The 20,185-nt window shown below is 42.4% G+C and overlaps 1 protein-coding gene across 1 annotated transcript in view; it reads left to right on the top strand.

The window, feature by feature from the left end:
- CCDC93 (CCC complex scaffolding subunit CCDC93) overlaps positions 1 to 20,185 on the top strand; it is a 994,005-nt gene that overhangs the window by 216,834 nt on the left and 756,986 nt on the right. The window contains exons 8-9 of the mRNA XM_086957357.1: positions 3,242 to 3,278; positions 12,560 to 12,640. Of these exons, the coding sequence (XP_086813483.1) occupies positions 3,242 to 3,278; positions 12,560 to 12,640 (118 nt within the window). The remainder of the gene's footprint in view (positions 1 to 3,241; positions 3,279 to 12,559; positions 12,641 to 20,185) is intronic.

The following is a 20,185-nucleotide window of genomic DNA, read 5'->3' on the forward strand; positions in this document are numbered from 1 at the left end:
GGGTTAAACACGTTTCTGCTTCCCCTTCAACTACAAATGTGTCAGTGGTGGAGTGTACAGATGAGTCTTAAAATAACATTCAGGATGAACTTAAAGACATGATTGTGGTTGTTGGTGAGGTGGATGTTACAGAGGGTGACATTTCAGAATGTGTGGATCCTTACGTTGATATTGACATTAGTGGGAAAAAGGTGTCTTTGTTAGTCGACTCAGGGGCAAGGATAACAATGATCACCCAGGAATTGTTTTGTGAGGTTTAGGGTTCACGACCTTTAGAACCTCCAGATAGGTCTCTAGTATCATACGAAGGAAGGAGGATTGAGCTTGCTGGATATTTTGAAGACTTCCTTGTATTCAGGGGTAGGAAAATTCATGGAAAAGTGTATGTGGCTATTAAAGGCTTGTCCATTCTTGGATGGTTTCACCAAGGGCTGTTTAAAATGGTACTCAGACCTGGGACAAAGGATCAGGTATCTATTGTTCGTTAAGATGACTTTCATTTAAACCTGTTTGAACACTATTCCTCTGTTTTCTGAATGGGCCAAGGTCTGATAAAAGGATTCACACATCTCATTAAGGTTAAAGACGATGCAATACCTATCAGGCACTGGCTTTTGAATGTTCCTTTTAGTGTATGGAATAAATTGGAACAGGAACTTCATGATTTGTGTCAGAAAGGGATTATTGAACCGATTGAAACTTCTCTTTGGCTGTCTCCTTTGGTTGTTGCAAAGAAAAAAAATGGTGAACTTCACGTTTGCGTTGACTTGATCAGCCTTAATAAGAACATTTGGATAGATTCTCATCCCCTCCCTAAAATCTCTGACATGTTGTCTCCGATCCGTGATTCGAAGTGGTGTAGCAAGCTAGATTTAGCGTCAGCTTACCACCAGGTGGTTTGGGGAAAAAATGTAATTGATTTTCTAAAATATGTTTTTCTGCATGAGGGTTTTCCTTCCATAATTGTTTCTGGCAATGGTGTGCAATTTGTCAGCCAAGAATTTAATGCATTTTTGCGGGAAGGGGGAATATCTCATTCCAGAAGTTCACTTTATCACCCTCAAACAAACGTTCTTGTGGAACGCATGAATAGGGTTCTTGATAACTGTGTGCAGTGGACTCTGGCTGGGAAGTGCAATGTTCAAAATGCTGTTCGGTCCATGTTACGGTTTTACCGTACCACACCCATTCGTCCACCAAGGTGTCTCCCTATGAACTTTTATGAGGAAGAAACAGAGTTCCAAAGTGTGTCCTGGATGAATGTCCAAGTGGGTAAAAATGGACTCTGTGATTGATTTGGATGGTCTTGTAAGGGAGTATGTCTCTCAAGCGCAATCTCGACAAAAATCCTATTTTGATGCCAGGAAAAGATCTGTTCCCCAATCGTTGGTTGTTAGTGATGTTGTGAGTGTGAAGATCCCTGTACACAGCAAGAAAGGGGTCTTGAAGTTCTCTGATCCTTTAGTTGTGGATAAAGTTTGTGGTAATGCTGTCAGGGTGAACAACAAACATTGATGGAATGTGCCTAGAATTGTTAAACTGCCTCGGAAGTGTAACAGCGAAGGTTTTCTTTGCAGACAGTCTGATGTTACTGATGATTTGTCATACAATTTTCCTCCGTTGATTTGTTTACGTAGGAGCAGTAGACAATGTTTTGTTCAAAGCAGATACTAGTAATCTCTTTTGTTTCCACTTTTTCTTCTATTTTTTCACATATTTCTTGTCTCTGTTCTTGTCTTCCTTTCCTTCACTTCTTTTCTTTTATCTTTCTTTTTCTCCTGGTTGTTGTCTTCTTTCCTTTTCGTCATTTGTGAGGAGGAGGATAATGTAGCGGTCTGTTCTTCATTTTATGTTGGTGATGCTTACTTGAATGCTCTCGCCATGATGTTCTGGTTGTGAGTATTCCACTCAGAATATAGAATATTGGTTTTGTATTCCTTGTGTCAGTTGGCTGCCTGATGTTTTCCTGAGCTGGCTGCTGCGCAGAATCTGTTGACTAATAAACTCTGCTGTACAATCTACACTTCGTCTGCAACATACTTACTACAGAGAGGTTACCAGTATGGGCTTTGTAATGAACGGATACTATGTCTGACCCACTCCGATTACTTATTTCTCACCATAAATAAATATTTTGATATTTCTTTCTATATTATGTATGCTGTTGGTCCTTACCCAGTTTTACCTTCATTTTGAAACTGTTCCCCAAAACTCAAATCAATGCACATATTGTAGACTTTTGTCCATGACTTGTGTGGTTTTGCTTTTTTATGGAGCATTCTACATCTCAAAATCCCAAGCAATATGTTTCAAAATATACAAACACTGTAGCTCTTCAGTTGTACTCTTTTTTTATTACCATCTCCTACGTTTTCCAATTGTCTGCCTGTCCTGCAAGATCACAGTCTTAAGATTTAGAGTTTTGGAGACTGCCCTTTGCTCTTTTCTTCTTAAGGAACACTTTTTCTGTGTGCAGAAACTCCTTATCTTAAACCTGGGAAAATATTGCAGATTCAAATGAAATGCTCACTCTTAACTTTATTTCCAGATAAACTTCAGTGCAGTATTAGCTTTGCAGGAGTGTTTGAGAATAACTTTACTGATTTGACCTTGTAAGTCCTCCTCAAATTCTCAGTGTACACCCACCTAACCTTCCCTGGTGACTTACGTTTCCCCATGCCTCAACTAAATTCTGGACTGTGGACTATATGTACTCCTACCAGATTTTCAGCCATTGTAAGTTTCATTTATGCTGGTCAATTGTTGCAGATACTGATTCTGTGAACCCGGATTTATGTGAACTTGTATCTGTCAGTTACAATGTGCATTTAACAATTTCTGAGTAACAATTTCCGACCTATGTCTACAACAAATATGGAGAAGCGGCCTGATGCTCTTTTGTTATTTTTGAATTACTTAAACTTTCGACTGCTATGTCTTCCAGGTAATGCTGATTTGGTCCATGGTCTAAATTCAACTCTTAACAAAAAGTCAGTCTGTCTGTAAAGTTCAAAAATATAACTGGATCAGTACTGCACATGGGCACAGATTAACCAACAGTATATGCTTTCTAACCAACTATATTTCAGCTGCACTTGATGTTTTATTTTTCACTTACTAAAAATCTGCCGTCTCCTTTTGTTATCTTATAGAGATGAGAATGCAAATGGCTAAAATTCGACCAGTCATTTCCAAATTAGTGAGTCCAGGTCTGTTTACTCTTATCTTCTTTCCTTTCTAGGAGGTACGGTTTTAGCCGGCAAGAAAAAACAGATAAGGTAATAACAGCTGATGTGTATGCTGTGTGTTATATTTTGTGTTATGTTTTTTTTCCCATTAGCAAAATGTGTATATCAGCCTCTACCACTATTATGAGACCGCAGGGCTTTCTGTAATAGCCATCCCTCAGTTCTTTATGGGTATTAAAGACTTCTTAAGTGTTTAGTTACTAATGGTTATTGTTGGATAGTGTGAAAGTAAAATGAGATTTATTTTAAAATATCTTTTTATTGAAATTTAATCGCAAAGCGAATACAGTTAACAACCATTGTATTCGATACATGTTACAGTTCAATTCTGTTTTCCCACAAAGCAAGACATACCACAGTTGGAATATCACCACAGTAATTATTAACATTTCTGGTATCTCTCTACCCCTACTACTCCCCATACGGGGTGGGTCCTTCAAACGGCATGCATATCTTCCCCCTGCTTTTGTTCCATTCTCCCCAGATCCTTTTTGTGGACAGCCTCTCCCTTCATAAACCACCCTTTCCACCTGCATGCACCAATCCATGTCTATTTCCGAGTCTCGGAACTTGGGCACTGTCACCCCCTTCCATGTTCTAGCAATGTTACGTTTTGCGACCCTACATCCTAGGGGGACCCAGGTTTTTTCTCTTGCAGTGAAGTCAGTTTTGTCCCAGACATTTAGGAGACACTATCGGAGCAAGGTCATTTCTTCCTTCCCACACAGTGTTGGCATTCTTGATGTTATCATATCCCAGTATTTCTGGATGATTGGGCAGTCCCACCATTGATGTAAAAAAGTTCCCGCCTGACCACACTTTCTAGGGCACAGCGATGAGGTGGTAATGCCCATTTTAACTAATGTTCTTGTATAGTATGTTCCGTGTAAGATCTTTAATTGTATTAATCTGAAGCTAGACCGTATGGCCACCTTCAGTGGGGACGCCAGGTCCTCCTGCAACTCCTCGTCACTTATGTTCCCTATATCCGTCATCCATTTGGCCAGAGTTTTCCCCAAGTTAACAGGCAAATTGTTTTATATCTTCCTATATGTTAGTGAGATTGCTTTCTCGTTTAAATAATAATCCAAGAGCCTATCCTGGGGGGGGGGGGTGGGGACTAGTAGTTCGGTGCCCCTAGGAATTGTTCTTTGCAATGAGCTGTGTACCTGGAGGTATCCAAACGTTTCTCCTACATTGTGTTCATAGTCCCTTTGAACGTCGCTAAAGGGTATAATCTTCCCTTTCGCCCATACATCGCCAACCCTAGAGAGGCCGATCAGGTCCAATTTGTCGAACCCGGGTTGTTTTGCTAACAGACCCAGGTGCGCTGAATACCACAGTGGAGTGGCCAAAGTATTCTTATCCTTCCACCCCAGTGCAGCTGCCTCGGTGTGCCATAGTGTGATTGTTGTTGATGTTGTGCGCCGTGGTTCGCCCTTTTTCCCGCTATTAATTGCTCTCTGATAGTTCCCCAGGTACCATATTGTGCTTGTCCTTCCTATACGCTGGCTCTGCTTGCAAACAATGTACCCAGTGATTTGTTACAATAGGTTGAGTAACCCAATAGTAATATTTTATTGCTGGGAGGGCGATACCTCTATCATACCAGCTTTTCATCAGTTTAGCAAGTGCTATGCGAGGGGTACCATTTTCCAAGAGGAGTGTACGCATCTCTGATTCTATTGCTTGAAAATATTTTGGTGTAATGAGATATGGAGTGTTTTGCAGGATATAGACAAAGCGTGGGAGTGCCATCATTTTGTTTAGGGAGGCTTTGCAGAGTAATGTGAGGGGAGGTGTCTTTCAATGTTGCACGTCTTAAAGGGGAGGCTAAGTTGTATTAGTAAAAAACTGCTGGGTCTGTGGTGACATAAATTCCCAAGTATCAAAACCCTTCAGTTAGTCTTCGTGCCGCACAAACCTTGGGGAGGTTGGTGCCCAGACTGCAAAAGACATACATTTTGTGACTTATCCCAGTTTATGGTATACCCTGATTATTTTTGAAAAAGGGTGAGTATATGCTGTACTCTATGGATGGAGGAGGATGGTTTAGCTAAATATAGTATGTCATCTGCATACAGGGTGATTCTGTCCTCCTAGTCCTCTGTCCTTTTAAGTCATCGTATGAGCGGATCACCTCTGATCCATATTGCCAGTGGCTCGGACACCAGTGCAAATATCAATGGTGAAATTGGGTAGTCCTGTTGTGTCCCCCTCTGCAATTTGAAGATCGATGATCTACCCCTGTTTACTGTGACCTGTGCCAGGGGCTCTAAGTAGGGAAGCTTCATCCACAACAAGTATTTCTTCCTAAATCCTAATCTCTCCAAGGCAGCGAAGAGAAATTGCCATTTAACCATATCAAGTGCCATTTTTGCATCTATTGACATTATTACAGCCTCCTTCCTAATGTTCCCGGCTCTCCTGAGTACTCCATTTAGGCGCCGCAGGTTGAGCGCCATACTTCTTCCTGGCATAAAGCCCGGCTGATCAGGGTGGACCAGTTTGTGCAGCAGAGGTTGCAAGGATTTTGGCGAATCTTAATTTCTGCATTCAACAGGGATATGGGCCTATATGAATTACATTTCTCTGGCGGTTTTCCACTTTTGTGTATTGCAACAATACTGGCAAGTCTCTGACTTTCAGCTAGGGTACCTCGCATGACGCTTTACTTGAACATCCTCAGCAAATGTGGGGCTATTGTAGATGCTGCTAGTTTGCATAATTCAATTGGTAGGCCACTCGGGTCCATTGCTTTTCCTGCCTGTAGCGCCCCAATTGCATGTGTCACCTCTTGTTCAGTCAGGTCGGTCTCCAAGCTTTCCCTATCTGCTTCCTCTAAGGAGGGCAATTTGAGAGTGGCCAGTAACTCGTGGGCAACAGTCTGAGTGGACATGCCTTATGGCCTATATAGGTGACTAACTTATGTTTCGAAAGCCTCCACTATTTTTTGCCCTTTTCTCCAAACACGCTAACAGCTTACCCGTTTTATCTCCTACTTCATATATTCGGTGTTGGGTGGCTCGGTATTGCACTCTTGCTGCTTCTTCAGCAATATCTTTATATTCTTTTTTTTTAATCTGCAATTTATGTTGAGTCAGGTGAATGTGTTAATATTAACTCAGATTCTAATTTAAGAATCTCCTCTTCTATAGCAGCTAGCTGTTTCTGTTTTTCTTTTTTGTGACATTTATAGCCGAGATCCCTTGCCCTCTAATTACTGCTTTGTATGCTTCCCACATTGTTTGGGCCAAGTGAATCGACCCCTTGTTCTCTTTGAAATAGTTGGTGATCGCTTCAGCCAGGCCCTCCCTTAAAACGGTACATTCAAGTGCCAAGGATTAAGTGTCATCCTCTGCCACTTGGGTGACAATGCACCCCCATATGCCGTAACCTATGGAGAGTGATCAGAAATACCCCTTGGGACGTGTGTAACCTCCCAGAACATCGAAAGTTGGTCTGCCTTTCCACTTATATAATATATACGTGACAGACTTCCATGAACCCCTGGGTGAAAAGTATACTGGCGAGTTGAAGGATTATGTACTCTCCACACATCTACTAAGCTCATCCCTCAAGAATTCTTCTAGGGCCCTCCCTGGGGCATCCCTTTGTTTAGCTGGGCTTCTATCCCACTCTCCGTTAATAGCTGCATTACAGTCTCCCCCCCTATAAGTAGTTCTCCTTCGGGTAGATTTATTATATGTGACCCCAGATCTGCGACAGCGGAGGAATGCAGTGTGGGAGGTACATAGAGGGAGATAATGTTCGGTGGCCTGCCCTCCCAGTGACCAGACAGGGTCACGAATCGTCCTAGTGAATCATGCTTGACAAATTATGTTTTAAAAGGGTATTTTAAAAGGGAAGGAACTACGCAGGAATCATGCTTGACGAATTGTGTTTTAAAAGAGAAGGATTTACGCCAGAGAATACCAACTCCCCTCGATCCCCTGGTGGAACCGGCTTGGGCCACCAGCTTATAGCCCCATCTATTTAGTGCACAGTAAGTGGTCCCTTGTATGTGGGTTTCTTGCAGCAATACTATATCTAGTGCATGCCGTTTCAAATACTGCAACACCACCCCTCTTTTGATTCTATCCCCCAATCCATTTATATTCCACAAGAGGATTTTAAAATGACATGGGCGGCTACTGCTGTCAGGTTACCATGCATCTCTTGATCCCATGGAGCACGCACTGGGGGTCCAGGAGAGTACAACTTTTCCTCTGAGCCTCTAGAGGCCGCTGGGTATCAAACAATCCAGCAGCTAACCTTATAGTGTTTTGTGGGCCATTTGTCTTGTGTATGGTTTCTGTTCGGAACATGCATTGTGAACTTTATCTTTCTTATTCCACTTAAAATACCTAAGAACCAGTAACTCACCCTTGTGTACCCTCCCACCCATACCCCCGTCCCTGCCTCCCTGCAACGTGGACTTAAAACTGCCCCCCTCAACCTTGCAGAGAGTCCCTGTGTACCCTTTTCCACATAACACAACATTAGGGGACGTGACCCATCTGGCCGCTTCACCAGTTGAAGATTCCTCCCCTCAACCAGTAGTGAATAAGCCCATATAATACTGTTGACTAACGTGTTATCTGAGCCAATTTTTAATTATTCCGAACTTCGGCTGATTAACAGTCACAAAAATGTTCCTTACATATCCGAGGGGGCCACTGCGGACTTTTCCGAGTGTTCTTACTTCCACCAGTGTCTTATGCGTCCTGCAGCTACTTTGTGGCTCCATTTTCTCTCTCACCTACCTCTAGACCTTCGCTCTGATCCTGACCAGCTTTTTTTTTTTAACACATTTTATTGTTCCTGACCAGCTTGTCGTCACTCTTGTACCTTGGTATGTCTTTGGAGGCTAGGTCTTTTGGTCCTGGACGGTCTCAAACCTTACAGCTACTCCCATGCTTCTTCCGGTGATTCAAAAAAACACATCTTCCCCTCAGCTACCATTAGGAGTCTGGCCGGGAAAAGCATTGCATATTTTCTGTCTTTATCCCTGAGCACCCGTTTGACCTCCAAGAAGGAGTGCCGCAACTTCTGAACCTTCACTGTGAAGTCCGGGAAGAAGGTTATAGTTGAGTTCTCGAACTTTAGTGGGGGGCAGAGCGGGCTGCCTGCAGGATTATGTCTCTATCTCTAAAATTGAAGATCCTCGCCAGGATGGGACGCGGGGGTGCACCCAGCCTCGGGTGGCCTCCTGGGACCCGATGGGCACATTCTACTGAGAAATATCGAGAGAGGGCGTGGGGTTGCAAGGGATTCAGGATGAGGCCTTCTATAAATAAATCCACGGCTGGGCCTTCCACTCTCTCCGGAACCCACAAAACACTGACGTTATTTCTACGTAACACCCTTCATAGTCTTCAAGCTTTGCCTCTAATTCCGCCGTTGTAGTTTGGAGCTTTTTAACTATCAGTTCCAATGTTTTGGTAGATTTCTGTAGTGTGGAGACAGTCTTTCGGTAGCTTTTACTAGTTCCCCCAGATAACATAGGTCTGCGTGCATGAGTGTTAATTCTGAGGTAACCATGTCAATCTTGCTTTCAAGTCCTGAGTGCATGTCCTGTATTGCTGCCATTATGTCTTGTATGGTTGGGGTGTCCTCCTCCATTAACTGCTGTTGGCCGCGCATCTCACCCTTTTCCCATGCAGTGTCCGTTTTGGAATGCCTGTATTTATCGAGTTTTGTTTGATGCATAAGACCTAATATATTGATAGAGGTCCTTCACTCACCTACCACTTCGTTTGAGCCTTTGCTTATATTCAGCAAAGCCCTCCTCCAGGATAAGCCTGTACATAGAATTAAATCAGATTTCCTGTCGAAGGTGGAGACTGTTTTTCATCTGGACCAATCTGTTACCCTACCTACCTTCTACCCTCCACCTCACCCCATTAAGGAGAAGCGAATGCCTAGGCTGGACCCTAGTGTGTGGTCAATTATATTGATCAGACGAAAGAGATAAATTCTGACATCTCAGTCTTTATAGACTATACTAGCAGCAGGAAAGGAAAAGCAATTCAGAAGAAGATTTTGGTGTCTTCTGCGTATCAAGATGTGCTATGCATTGGCAAAGAAGTAACCACCAGACGGAATCTGGGTCCATTCTATCAGAGCCAAATATTTCACCACAGCCTTGGCCAGACTTGTTCCAGTGGCTTACATCTGTAGAGCAGGGATGTGGACCTCACTCCACACTTTCACCAAACACCACTGTCTGGACTTGGCAGTGAGAAGAGAAAGTCACTTTGCTTGCACAGGTTTTCAGGATTTCCTCATTTGAACTCCCTTCAGTGCCCCCGCCAAGGTGAGTAGTGCTTTAGAAACTTTTCAGAGTTGAGGACTCTTCAAAAAAAGTTATTTTTTCTACTAAATATTCGGTCTACCCGACGATTTGTCACTGATCCCACCCTGCTCCCCGTCTTGGAGGAACATAATGTCCATAAGTTGTTTAATAAGATGCCAAGTTATCTGCTATTCTGCACTGTTGTTTATACTGATGTCAATATTGTCTTCGCCACGAAAGGCAGATCAAAACAGACAAGAACTAATATCAGGGCACCAGGGTGGATGCTGTATGGCGCTGGTGATGTCACTGAGATGCGACTGCACTTTCTGCTTTCACTTCGTGCCGGCACCCCCTATCTAGTAGCAGAGCTATGTCAGAAGTTTCCGGATCCAGCCTAGCACCTGGAATATTCCGAGGTGAGGACTCTGCAGGTAGCTAAAGTGTCTAATAGAAACATGGTTAGGGAAAGTAACTAACTTTTCTTATTGTACCTCTAATATATTAATATGGGGTGTCAGTAAAAACACATGACTTCAAGCCTGTAAAGGGATGGGGACACACCTGAAAGTAAAATAATTGTCTTCTATACACATTATCAACAAGAATGTGGAAAAAACACTTTACTCCTCATGTAATGGATTTAAGTGACATGGACTTTGTAAATGTACTGTAATTTCCCTGAAGACGTTCCTTGAAGGCGATTGAAATTTTTGAATTGCTGTTTTGATTATTGATTGAAATAAAGAAGTATCTTGACTTTAGCGAATCTTGCCATGGTAATATGGGAAGTTTCACTGGAGGTGGCCATTTATATAATTTTTGGAAAGCATGCCTGCTCTCTGTTCAAAATGTATTAATCTGGAGACTAGCAGTATGGGCTCTCTGGAGTTGGGCTCCGGTGAAGTTGCAACAGTCTCTCTATTGAAACTAAGGTGTGCTTTAACTGTTGAAAACACAGCAGCGTTTGTACATGCTTAATTAGCAGCTATGTGCAATGAAAAATAATACACTGAAATTAAAAGAGACCTTTTGTTTACACATTGCTGTGGTTAAAAAAACAATGTATTTTTTTTTATATGAATTAAGTTTACAGCGGCCTTCACCAACAGAAAATAAAAAGCTGTTATTCACACTGAAAACTTACACTCTTTTTGAACACTCGCCACACACACTTTCTGCGGCTTGTTCATAAGTTTCTCGGTGCTTTTCAGGAATTGTACAGAAAGGAATATTATTTGATTTGAGCACTTCTGCTCATTTAGCAGTATTCCGTTGGCTGGCTCGTTTGTCATTTGTATCATTTCTAAATAAAACAGTTGTTGGGAGAAGGTCACTTTTGGAATATACAGTAGCGGACTGGCACAACATAGTTGTATCACATTTTTAGTTGCCTTTTTACCGGTAGTATACATGCTGCAGGTGAAAGCAGTATCTCTGAGCATCATCGCAAATAAAAAGTCACCTAACTAGTTTTCTTGTCTACAAAAGATGGAATGAACTGTGTCTGAATTGGAGATTTTAAGGATCCCTGCTTATCAGTTCTTAATCTGTATAAATATGTCGATGCCACATGCGCAACCCTCAGTTCCTGGCTCTTAAGCCCCAAGCTCTTGTCCAATCTGCAGTTCAGTGATAATAGTGTTAGGCCTAACGCTGAACTAAGGCAGCTGGCACACAATATATGCAACGGCTTCCCTGGTTTCCCAGAAAAGCTGTGGCACCATACATCGGAATGTGTATTAACTTTGTTTTTAACAAATGTATGGCTCAGCTTTGCGAATACAGCAGAACCCTTTGAAACATTCTACTTATGGCCTACCCCCGACACACTAGTCCTATTTGAGACAAGGTATTTGTCCAGAGCCCAGAGTAGTTGTGTGATCTTGATACACTCAACTTGGTCTCTCCGAAATACCTTGGTTCTCAGGCTTTTTTGTGTTCTAAGATTATAATATTTTATTCTAGAAGTTGTTTCACTGGTAAACCTCTGTTAAAAATTCGTTAGAGACCCACATGCATGTTGTCTACTACTAAAGTATTGTCTGCATATTGTTTTTTTATGAGTGTTGACTTTCCAGTTTTGGTAGAAACACATGCACCTGCCCTAAATAGTGCACCATATCTGTATATTTACAGAAAAGGGTGGGCGCCAACATAAGCCCTGCTTTAGTATCTGGATGTTCTAGAACAAAGTGGGTTCAGGACCTCAATTAATAAGCTTCCACATGATGTTTCCAGCCATCCAATTTGAATCCCAAGGGAAAATCAACGATACAGGCAAATAGTGGTCAGTTTTGGGTAGACTGTATAATATTGTAGGATTTGTAAAGTTGGTATACTGTTTAGATTTCCCTACCCTTGTCTACATCTGGTTGGTCATGGTGGTAAAATATCTTTATCTTCCACCCAGGTCTGAAGTGTAGTTAATAGCTTTTTTCCTGTCCAGTAGAATGATCATCCTATAGTTTGTTGGTCCTGAGGAATCACCCTATTTAAAGTTCAGGCGTAGCGTGGACCCCTGTTAGATATGTCTTTGGTGCTGTGGTATAAACATATGTCTGCCTTTTAAGAAAAGCAAATTATTAGCGGTATTAGAAAGTTAATGTATAATGAGTACTGTTGGGTGGAATGTGTACATGGATATTTAATCGTAACGTGTAGTGTCTTCACGTCTATAACTATCTGAGAAATCAGGAGTTGTAGGTGCACAAGAAAAAATCTTTTTTAGAGTCGGTCATATTGTGTAAGGCATCCATTTTATGCAAAATTAACAGATATAGGATTTGCTAAATGTGTTTTTTTTAACAAAGAAGGAAAACTTACCTTTTTTATTCTGTCATTTTCAGCATCTTTTTAAAATGTTGCTATCAAACTGTAGATTTAAACTAAAATAAAAAAGGATGTAAATTTTCTTCGCGCTGATAAATTGATTTATGGTAATATATGTTTGTCCTTTAATAATTCTGAGGGACACCTTTCATCGTACTTTGATCTTGTTCTATTTTTTTAGCCAGAGGATAAGAAAGTCGTGTTATCCCCTGTGGGAAAGGCTGACCTTCATGAGGAAGATGATATTCAAGCTGCAGAAGAGGTGCGATTGACCTAGTCTTACATTGTGTATCTGTATGAAGGTAGAAGAATAATGTATTATTGAAATTATTTTTTTAATATCATTTACAGTTTAAGAGTATACATATATATTGTTGTTATTTGTGCAGTCATTATTGTCCAGGCATAGGAATTATCCTCTATAAATCTTTTTCAGTTTCCAAATATTGTAAAAATATTTTTGGGAGTTATTCTTCCGTATTCTGAAAATATTGTCTTTTAACAATGTTTCTGGTCAATTTAGACACGTTTTTATGTCATTCGTCTCTGTACAGTACAAAGGCCATCCTGATTTGGACTTGGTTTTGTAGCTTACAGTGTTTATATTCTCCTATTGTTATTAAATAGTTCATATTATTATGAACCAGTTAATAATTTTGTTAGTAACAGGAGGGATCATCCTCTTGACAAGCAGACACGTATTTCTAATTTTTGTCCCCAATAAACTGTAGCAGGGATTCTGTTCCTACACAGAACTGTGCATAGAGACTTGGAACCTCAGTGAATTAGGGTGTGCCAAAACTCGCCTTAGTAGCCAAAATCCCCTACCAGACTAGCAATCAGTGTCTCATTGATTCTTACATAACCCCAATGATTAGACAACCCAGAACATGGAACTTAGAATACCTCAGGCAATGTGGAACACATGAACACTCTTTTGTTATACTCTCATACCAGTCCAAAACAGGGAGTAAATAGAGACACGTGCAAGTTTGAAATATTTATTTCTAATGCTGTATTCTCATGCGCAGTATTTTAGCTAATACAAGCAGACATATTATAATCAACAAGATTATCAGCATAGTTACTATTCCATAAAATACAAAGGGAGAAAGCATGTTACAATGCTAAATGGAAAACAGGTTAGAATACACTCTCTGCATGCGAATGTTCTCCAAGTGTGTGATCATGCCTATGCAGTGCATTATTAAACACACCAAAATCAGAGGTGGCCACGGCTGCATATATGTTATGTCTAGAACGTGCGCTGATCAGTCCGAACAACAACCACTGTGTTGAAATAACCTTGAAGGCCTTGGCACTCACTGTTCAGACAAAGCTTACCAAGCAAGGCTGCTAATATAGAAAAACATATTCTCGTGTGAAGCAAAACACTCTGCTAACTCTAAACATTTATAATGATGTGTGCCGTGTGCAAAGGCAGCAAAAAGGAAAAATTGTGTTTAAACTTCTAATAAGCTCATGCCAACTTAACACAGTGTAAATGCAAGCTCATCCCCATGACAAAACACTCAATTTCTAGTGTATCTGAAGCGTTTACTGATTCTGAGGACAGCTCACCTATTTTTGATAAGGGGTTTCCAAAGAAGTTGTTGTGTCTGAATATATAGATCGCTGCCTCCCACATTATAGAGAAAAGGTTGGACCAGGATTGTTGCCCTGCTTGCAACACTAATGCTATGATCAGGTTAAGGATGAGGTTTGTTAAAACATTGTTGATAAAGCCAGCATACCTAATGTGTAATGGGTTTTCAAAGGCCATAATAACATCTGAAATCAATGAGGATTGTTGTGCAAAGTCATTTAACTGTTAATCCTCTTGAAAATACGGAATCTATTAAGGGTAGTGATTCCGCAATTAATACCAAGCAAGAGGATACTCTGTTAGGAGCATGATCCTCAAGCTTTCCTTTAAGAAATCTGAAGATACAACATCAATTGAGAATATTTCTTTGTGGGGGTACGTATATTAGCAACATTAGATCAAGCTGGTTGGGCAGTTTTAAATAACTGCTGTCACTTTTGACACCTTTGTGGTGCAAAGGTGAATCAATACATCATTTGATCACCATTTATCCAGAATTAATATCTGAACAAGTTAGATTGCTGAAGGCAGTTTTTTGCTAACTATGCATTTCAAACATTTAATAAGCAATTCAGCTCCATGTAACAAGGATAAATTGGCAGGTGAATGCCAGCTTTTACAGAATGATTGGATTTATTACTTTTTAAGCAAAAAGATTATTTTGTAGGGTTATGTTGTTGAGGTCTCAGTAGGGAATTCATTGCAACCATATCTGAAGTGTGTTTTGCATATGATCTGATTTTATCAATTTTTTCTTTCTATAATGTAAGGCAGCACTTGGTTGTGATGGCTTTCATCAGGGACTGAAATGGGATTTTCTATCAGTTACTTTTAGATACCATTGTATGGAATGATGAGTGATCAAACCCAAGAGTGATCTTCTTGGTTTTGATTGATGAATAACATCTCAACCTTGTATTATAGGATGCCCCTTGGTTTTTGCATGTTGGCCATTTGTACAAAGAAAGGTTTTAATGTTTATTAGGAGATTTTATGTTATGAGTCTAAGTCTGTCAAAAGCAGAACAGTATTCATCGTTGACGGTGAAACCAGTGGCAATCACCCCACAGACTTCTACCACCTTGTTGATGACTTCCGTTTTCAGCCACCTTTTTTGATTGTCCATTGAAAGTGACTCCACATCTGCTGACCCAGATTCTAGAATGTGTGATTGAGGCTGACATCCTTGATTTGGAGAACTTCTAGATACTGCATATAGTATTACACAGCTAGGGGTGTTTTGTAATATGGACGAAGCGTATTAGGAAGAGGAGGAATAGCAAGGATATGACTTGCAAAGACAAACTTTTGTGTCTGAAAATTCTCCACCTTCAAATTGTCCTTGACGCTACTTCAAGGAGTGAGAGGTGATGAACTTACCTGTGGCAATCATGACCACACTAAATCAGACACTTTTAGGAAACTGCTTTCTCAACAGCTCGTAGGGACGCCACCAAATGGACCACCTCCAAGGCCACCCATGGTACCACCTCCACCAAAAGTACCTTCACCATCGCCACTCTTTCAGCATACTGGATACTGGAGGCACCGCCACAATTTCCTCCTCTGCCATCACAGACTTAACACTCAGTCTGGACAAAACCAAGGAACATGGGAGGCCAGGACACATCCAATTCTAATCAGTTGTCAGAAATGGAAGAAGAGGGCGAACTGCACGAGGAAGAGCAGGAGTACTCTGAACATGACTGTGAGGATTATGTGTTACCAAAGGTGGGAGATACATCTCCTACTCATCCTTACTCCCAGAGACGGCATAGGCCTTTTTCTTTCACTCCTGCAAAAAGCTGTTAAATAATTCAATCCCCCTATGGAATAAGTCGAGCAGCAATGCTTTGCTGTGATTGCAAATAGAAACCCTGAAAAGCTGTAACGTCTGTCTCACTACTGAAATGTAGATGGACTGAGGTCCTTAAATTACGAAAGGCACCAGTGATGATGTAAGCTGGGGTGCCTTGCTTACAAAAGAAGTATCAGGCTCCAAATCTAGCTGCATCCTGTTTATCGGGCAACCCAAAACTGGATTAATATTCACTGCAGCATAAAGACGATCAAAGAATGTTTTCATGCTGGCTTTGGCACCACCAGATAGATACCTCCAAAGAATAGATAAACTGGGCTGCAGGGTTAACTCTCTGACGGCAGCTTCTTTTAAAGCTTTACATTCATTTGCCATCCTGGGATGTTACGACTGCCAGAAGAGTCCTGATTTTTGATGAAGTCTTCTAGCCACAGATTCCTCACATTTTGTATGTTTCCCTTGCATCAGTCTGGATCTGGAAAATTTTCCGCTGTACCTCTGCATGCTGGTGGGTGGTGCCGTGGGGCTCTCCTTGGATGCCGTTCCCTCGGGAAATGAGGTACAGAGCCGATATGGGTACCACTTCTGAGCATACGCTGACATCAGTTCCTTTCTTTCTGCTTCACCTGACGAAGATCTGGAGCCTTGAGACCCTTCAAAATTGTGAAACAGTGTGTAAGGGAAATGTCACCTCCACAATGACAGGTTTTAAACCTTGTAGGGACTGTCACAAATAAATGTCTGTGTGCTCATCAGATTTGACTGTGGTGCGTGGGGTCAAGTCATGACTCTAAGTCCTGCAGTAATTGCTCATTGATAAACTTGAAGGCCTACATAACCGTGAGGTGAAACTCTACATTGGCAAGAAATGTAAAACTCCGCGAACAGATTGTTCAAATTCAAAAGTTCAGTCCCGGTACCATTCCACTTGCAAAAGTCTTTCCAGGGGTCAGTCTTTATCTCGATCAAAATCGTTGTATAATTTGAAGAATAAACATAAGAAATCTATGTTTGACTCTGCCCCTTCCTTCCACTCAGACTCATCTGAGAAGGGGAAGAGGGGGCACCATACATTTCGATCTTGCTCCCGAAGCTGTTCCACTTTGGAGGCTTTTCCATCACATCCAGAGTTCCAGGGCCGTCCACCACGCCAGAACAGATTGAAGAGTTCTGTGGGGTCATGCTGCGATTCTTCAGAACTTTGCAGATTCTCTCAATCATTGCTTTAGGCCCTACAGAGCCAGAGTCCCTCCATCCAGAAAACTACCAGTGGGTTTAACCTTGATGCTAGTTTGACCCTTCAAGCCCACCACAGGACCGCCTTCGGCTCCTGTCCCGACACCATCCCTGTGCTGAGGTTTACGCTGGTCCCTGGAACTTCGACACCAATATCAACCCCGGGGGTCGACACCTATTTTGCTTTTTCACTCTGAGTTAGCGCTGGCTCGACCAAGTCCGTGCCCAGCCTCTGTTGAGGTGCTGTGTCCTGCACCCGAGCCTTATCAAGGGAGACAACATACTCTGCATTCTCTTTTTGCCACAGATTTGAATAATTAATATGCAGCAGGTGATGAGATTTGCAAGCCATACCATGAAGGGGATTGGTATGGCGAGTTGCAGGAGGCTAGTGGCCTCGACACTTCCGCTGATTCAGGGCTTCTCTCACCCTCTGGTCATCAGACAGGTGGGTCCTGCAAATTGTCTGGTGGGGATATGCCAAACCTTTCATTCTCTTGCCACCACACCTTCCACTGTCCCCCCCTGTGACTGACAGAGGACCAGCTCTAACATTTTGCGACAGGAAGTGCATGCTCTTATGGCCAAAGGAGCTATGGAGAGGATGGCTGTGCCAGGAAATAGGACATGTTTGTTATTTCTGCCGCTATCTTGTGCCAAAGAAGGATGGAGGCATTCTTCCTATTTTAGACATGCACCCTCTCAATGCCTTCCCCTGCAAAGAGAAATTCTAAATGTTCAAACTAGCCTTAGTCTTGTCTGCCGTTGACACTAAATAGTGTTGTTGATCCTGCAAAACGCCTATTTCCATATACCTGTCCTGCACGCCCATAACCTCTACCCGTGGTTGGTGGTGACACAGAAGCATTTTCAGTTCCTTGTTCTCCCCTGTGGTCTCATCTGTGCTCCTCCAGTGTTCAAGAAAGTGATGGTGGTGGTGGCATCACTCCTTCAGAGTTCAGGGGCACCAGTCTTCCCCTACCTCCACTACTGGCTGTTGAAGGTCGGCTCTCCCCAGGCAGTTGTCAATCACTTCCAGACTACAGCAAATCTCCTGTCCTCTTTGGAGTTCACAATCAATATGCCGAAGTCACACCTGGTTTCTTCTCAGGTGCTCCCCTTCATCAGAGCCATTTGGGACAAGGTTCAGTTTCAGTCTTCCCCCCGGCAAAGAGAATCCATGATGGTGAGGCTATGATCGTAATCTTTCATCCTTGTTGCTGAATTTCAGGTACACTGACTCTGAGACTGCAAAGACGGAGGGTCTCCTTCATCCTACTTGTTGAGCACACCAGGTGATTTATGCGGTCTCTGCAGTGGTGTTAGAAATGGGGGTCTCTAGTTGGCAGAGGTAGGTACCTTTGACCAAATAGGGACCTTGTCTAGTCAGGGTAAGGGGGAAACACACTCTAGATAACCCCTGCTCACCCCCTTGGTAGCTTGGCACGAGCAGACAGGCTTATCCTCAAGGCAGAGTGTAAAGTATGTGTACCAACACTCACAGTAACACAGTGAAACACCACAAATGGACACCACACAGGTTTAGAAAAATAAAGTATTTTTATCTAAGTTATGCAAGACCAAAACAACAAAACTGCAACATACACAATTAATACTCTTCTTTGAATGGTTCTTTGGAATGTTGTTTTTAAAAACAAACTTGTAGATTCCTTATTTCCTTAGGCAGATGCAAAACAGGTGCATGGTAGGTTACTTGCAAAGACTGTTTTAGCTTTAAAAAAAAGTATTGTTACAAGCACCTGCCACTTGGCTCCGGTGCGCTGTGCCCCTCTTATCTTGCAATCTGCTTTGCCCACAAAAAGGCTGACTCCGTGGCCAGCTGTAATCAGAGTTTGCATCTGAATGCGTTATTTGCAGGAGAACGTACTTGAATCCGCCTATCCCTCTGTACCAGGGACGTTACCAGGAGAGAAAGCTCCACTATCGTAGCCCCAGCGGAAACGGTTCCCTGCAGCCCTGCCACCCGCTCCATGGCAGCGCCACACGTAGCGGTTCAGATTCTCGATCTGAACGTTACCTGGGGGCTGGTTCTCTCCTCCTCGCAGTCGTCATCCTGCTGGGCAGCTCCAGTGATCTTTACAGGTCGCGGTAGGGCCGGCGGCGGTGAAAGCAGGCAGCACATTGTAGGTTGCGACTCAGGCCGGCTGCGGGGAAAGGCACACAAAACTTTACAGATCGCGGCTCGGGCCGGTGGCGGTGAACGACATGCGGCACACTGGGGCAAGGTAAACTTCACGAATGTCACAGGCGGTGCTTTGTCACAGGCACACTGCGCTGTAAAGGCGATCCTTCGGGCAAAACACTTTCAGCCAATGCAGGTCTGCTGAAGGGCACCAGCTGTGCGCAGACACATGCACACAACGTTACAGAAATCTTTGGAAACTTTGGGGTCCCTGAGTTTCCACAGTACATTATCCATGATGTTCAATGGCCATATGTGGTCCCTATATAGGGTGACCAGACGTCCCTTTTTTCCCAGGACGGTCCCCGTTTTTGGAGAAGTGTCCCCGTGTCCCAACACTTTTCTTCAAGTGACTCAAATGTCCCTGTTTTCGAACAGTGTCCGGGTTAAACACAGAAATGTCCCTGTTTTTCCTTGTTCCGGTTGAGCATGCATGTGCATGCTCTCTTTTTTTGGCAAATATATGCTATAATCCTTAAAAGTGTAAATATAATAAAAATTACTAATGCTGCTGCGTAAAGGAGAGGGATTCCAAAAAAAGACCTCAGATTTGTTGTCTGTAATGCTTCATCTCGGTCTGTGGTGGGAGCTGTCATAGTACATTTTCTATGTCTATGACAGCTGTCAAATAGTCCTACTTTTATGTCGATGGTTACTGCAAACCATAGTTCTACTTCTATGTCTATGACCTGTCCCCGTTTTTTGTTTTGAGAATCTGGTCACCCTATCCCTATATGTCAGAATATATCTTCTTCTAGATATTTTTTAGAGTCTTGATATGTATTGTACGTAAATACTGGTTCCTGCTAGCGGTGATCAAAATGCCCCAGGATGATTGCATGGATATTGTTCAAGGTTTGCAGGGATAGTAGGTAGAATTCACTTGCTGTCTGTATAATATAGGGCCATTATGAAAATGGGGTGACCCAGTAAAGTCCAAGGA

The sequence above is a fragment of the Lissotriton vulgaris genome, chromosome 2_1 (genome assembly GCF_964263255.1).
Source record: "Lissotriton vulgaris chromosome 2_1, aLisVul1.2, whole genome shotgun sequence".
Classification (NCBI taxonomy): Eukaryota; Metazoa; Chordata; class Amphibia; order Caudata; family Salamandridae; genus Lissotriton; species Lissotriton vulgaris.